At 33.8% G+C, this 2955-nt stretch overlaps 1 protein-coding gene across 1 annotated transcript in view; it reads left to right on the forward strand.

Annotated features, from left to right (window-relative positions):
- The first annotated feature begins 317 nt into the window (after positions 1–317).
- LOC111681281 (cytochrome P450 6a13-like) overlaps positions 318–2955 on the forward strand; it is a 5930-nt gene continuing 3292 nt past the window's right edge. The window contains exons 1-2 of the mRNA XM_023443037.2: positions 318–1435; positions 1498–1921. Of these exons, the coding sequence (XP_023298805.2) occupies positions 376–1435; positions 1498–1921 (1484 nt within the window). The 5' untranslated portion in view covers positions 318–375. The remainder of the gene's footprint in view (positions 1436–1497; positions 1922–2955) is intronic.

The raw sequence follows: 2955 nt of genomic DNA on the forward strand, positions 1-2955 counted from the left end.
AGCGCCGAAGAAAATTTATTCACAAACAAAGAAGAGACTGCTGAGTTTTATTTGCGGATTTTAAACTGAAAGTCATTAAATACATGCAATAAATTCAAGCAGTGATCAGCACTGACAAGTAGCAGGAACCGAACTGTACATATTTAAAATTACTATGAAAACAAACAATTTTTAAAGTTTATTTTTTGAGCCTACCACTGAAGCAAATTCATGTACAAACATAAGAGTAATGCCTCTTTGAATTCCCTCGTAGTTAATGCATACCCACAAATTGTGTGTTATCTTTATGGGAAAACAACTAAAGCAAATTGTTCCAAATAACAAGATTAGTATTATACACAACTTTAGACTACTCGCAACTTCAGAGGCATCAGTATGAAAATATTTTTCGCAATTTTAATTCTTTTAATCACAGTTATCTATATGTGGTTAAGAAATAAACACAATTACTGGAAAAGGCAACAAGTGGAAACTGTCAGTTTAAAAACTTTCTATAGAAAAAATCGTAAACATGTTGCCTTTATCATACAAGACATCTATAAGAAATTGAAAGTGGATAATAAGTCATATATAGGAGTATATAATTTTATAACTCCAGCTTTGATAGTCAAAGATCTTGATATAATTAAGGCGATATTAATCACGGACTTTGAAAAATTTCCCGATAGAGGTTTCTATTCAAATCCCCATAATGATACATTGTCTACAAATTTGGTACGTTTAAGTGGTGATATGTGGAGAAAAATGCGACAAAAATTAACACCCACTTTTACTTCGGGCAAAATGAAAATGATGTTTCCCACTGTGTCCGCTATCGGTGAGCGTTTTATAGATACAATCAACGATCAGATAGAGAATCACGAGGTGGTGGTGGAAATTCGAGATTTATGTGCCCGTTTTACCACCGATGTTATAGGCAGTGTGGCCTTTGGTTTAGAGTGCAATAGTTTAAAGGATCCCTTAACAGAATTTCGTATTAAAGGCGATAAAGCTTTCTATACTATACACCCTCTCATGGATGCTTTGGCTTCTTCCTATCCTAAATTTTTCCATAAATTGGGCTATAAAGTTTTTACCCAAGAGCTGATAGAGTTTTATTCACAAATTGTGCGACAAAATGTTGAAATGCGAGAGAGAAAGGAAATAAAACGTAATGATTTTCTCGATACATTAATTGAGTTAAAGAATAAGAGAGAGGGTTCAGAAGATTTCTGTTTACAAATGACGGATGTCATAGCTCAGGCTTATGTATTTTTCATAGGAGGTTTTGAAACCACTTCTAGTACCATGTCATTTGCTCTTTATGAACTGGCTTTAAATCCCGATGTTCAGCAAAAAGCTAGAGAGAATGTCAGAGAAGTGTTGGAGGAATTTGGTGGCGAGTTCAGTTATGAGAGTTTAAATGAAATGCACTATATTAAACAAGTAGTGCAAGGTGAGTTCATTATTATTTAAAAAGAGAGTTCGACATTTTATTGGATATTTTCTACCCTCCAGAAACTTTGCGAAAACATCCTGTGGCTCCTACTGGACGTCGAGTGTGTCGCTCTACATACACCATAAATGGACCTCAACCTCTGATAATACAACCAGGTGTGCAGATAATTATACCTGTTAATGCTATACATCATGATCCAGATTATTATCCAGATCCCGAGAAATTTCAACCAGAAAGATTTAGCACGCCTTTAAGGGATCAGAGACATTCAATGGCATATTTACCCTTTGGTGCCGGACCACGCACTTGCATTGCTGAACGTTTTGGCATGATGCAAGCAATGATTGGATTAGCTTTATTGTTAAAAAAATTTAAGTTTTCAGTTTGTCCAAGAACTCCAAAAGAATTGGATTTTGATGCTCTTAATGTAAGGGTGTTTAATGTTCAGAGTGGTATCTATTTAAAAGTGGAAACCCTTAATTGATTATGAAATAAAATTTTGAATTTCTTTTTACAACCCGGAATTTGGCAAGAACAAAAAACAAAAACAAAAAAAAAAACACATTCCGGCATTCAAATCTAAAATAAATGGTGGTAACCCTTACATTTGCTCATCATAAGCTTTTTTGTATTCGCAAAATTTTGCAATTTGCAAAGAGTAAAAACTCAAAACAAATAAGAGAGCGAAGTAATAATAATTGCACACTATAAACTGTAGATTTGACTTAACAATAGACAAGGCCATCTACTTGACTATAAACTACACTATAGACTGCGGCTACAAACTAGACTATAGACTAGATTACACTATAGACTAGAGTCTAGTCTATAGTCTAGTCACTAGAATATAAATTACTTTAGACCAAACAATAGCTTTAAATATAGACTAAACTATGGAATAGACTACAAACAGACTATAGACTATGCTATAGACTAGACTAGACTATAGACTAGGCTATTTGCCAGACTAAAGACTAGAATATAGACTAGACTATAGACTAGACTAGACTATAGGCTAGACTATAGACTAGACTATAGACTAGACTATAGACTAGACTATAGACTAGACTATAGACGAGACTATAGACTAGACTATAGACGAGACTATAGACTAGACTATAGACTAGACTATAGACTAGATTATAGACTACACTATAGACTACACTATAGACTAGACTATAGACTAGACTATAGACTAGACTATAGACTAGACTATAGACTAGACTATAGACTAGACTATAGACTAGACTATAGACTAGACTATAGACTAGACTATAGACTGGACTATAGACTAGACAATATCCTAGACTAAACTATAGACTAGACTTTAGACTCGACTATAGACTAGACTATAGACTGGACTATAGACTAGACTAAAGATTAGACTAAAGACTAGACTATAGACGAGATTAGACTATAAACTAGACTATAGACCAGACTATTGACTAGACGAGACTATAGACTAGACTATAGACTACACTATAGACTACGCTATAGACTAAAATATAGATTAGACT

Source organism: Lucilia cuprina, chromosome 6, assembly GCF_022045245.1.
Source record: "Lucilia cuprina isolate Lc7/37 chromosome 6, ASM2204524v1, whole genome shotgun sequence".
In the NCBI taxonomy this organism is placed as follows: Eukaryota; Metazoa; Arthropoda; class Insecta; order Diptera; family Calliphoridae; genus Lucilia; species Lucilia cuprina.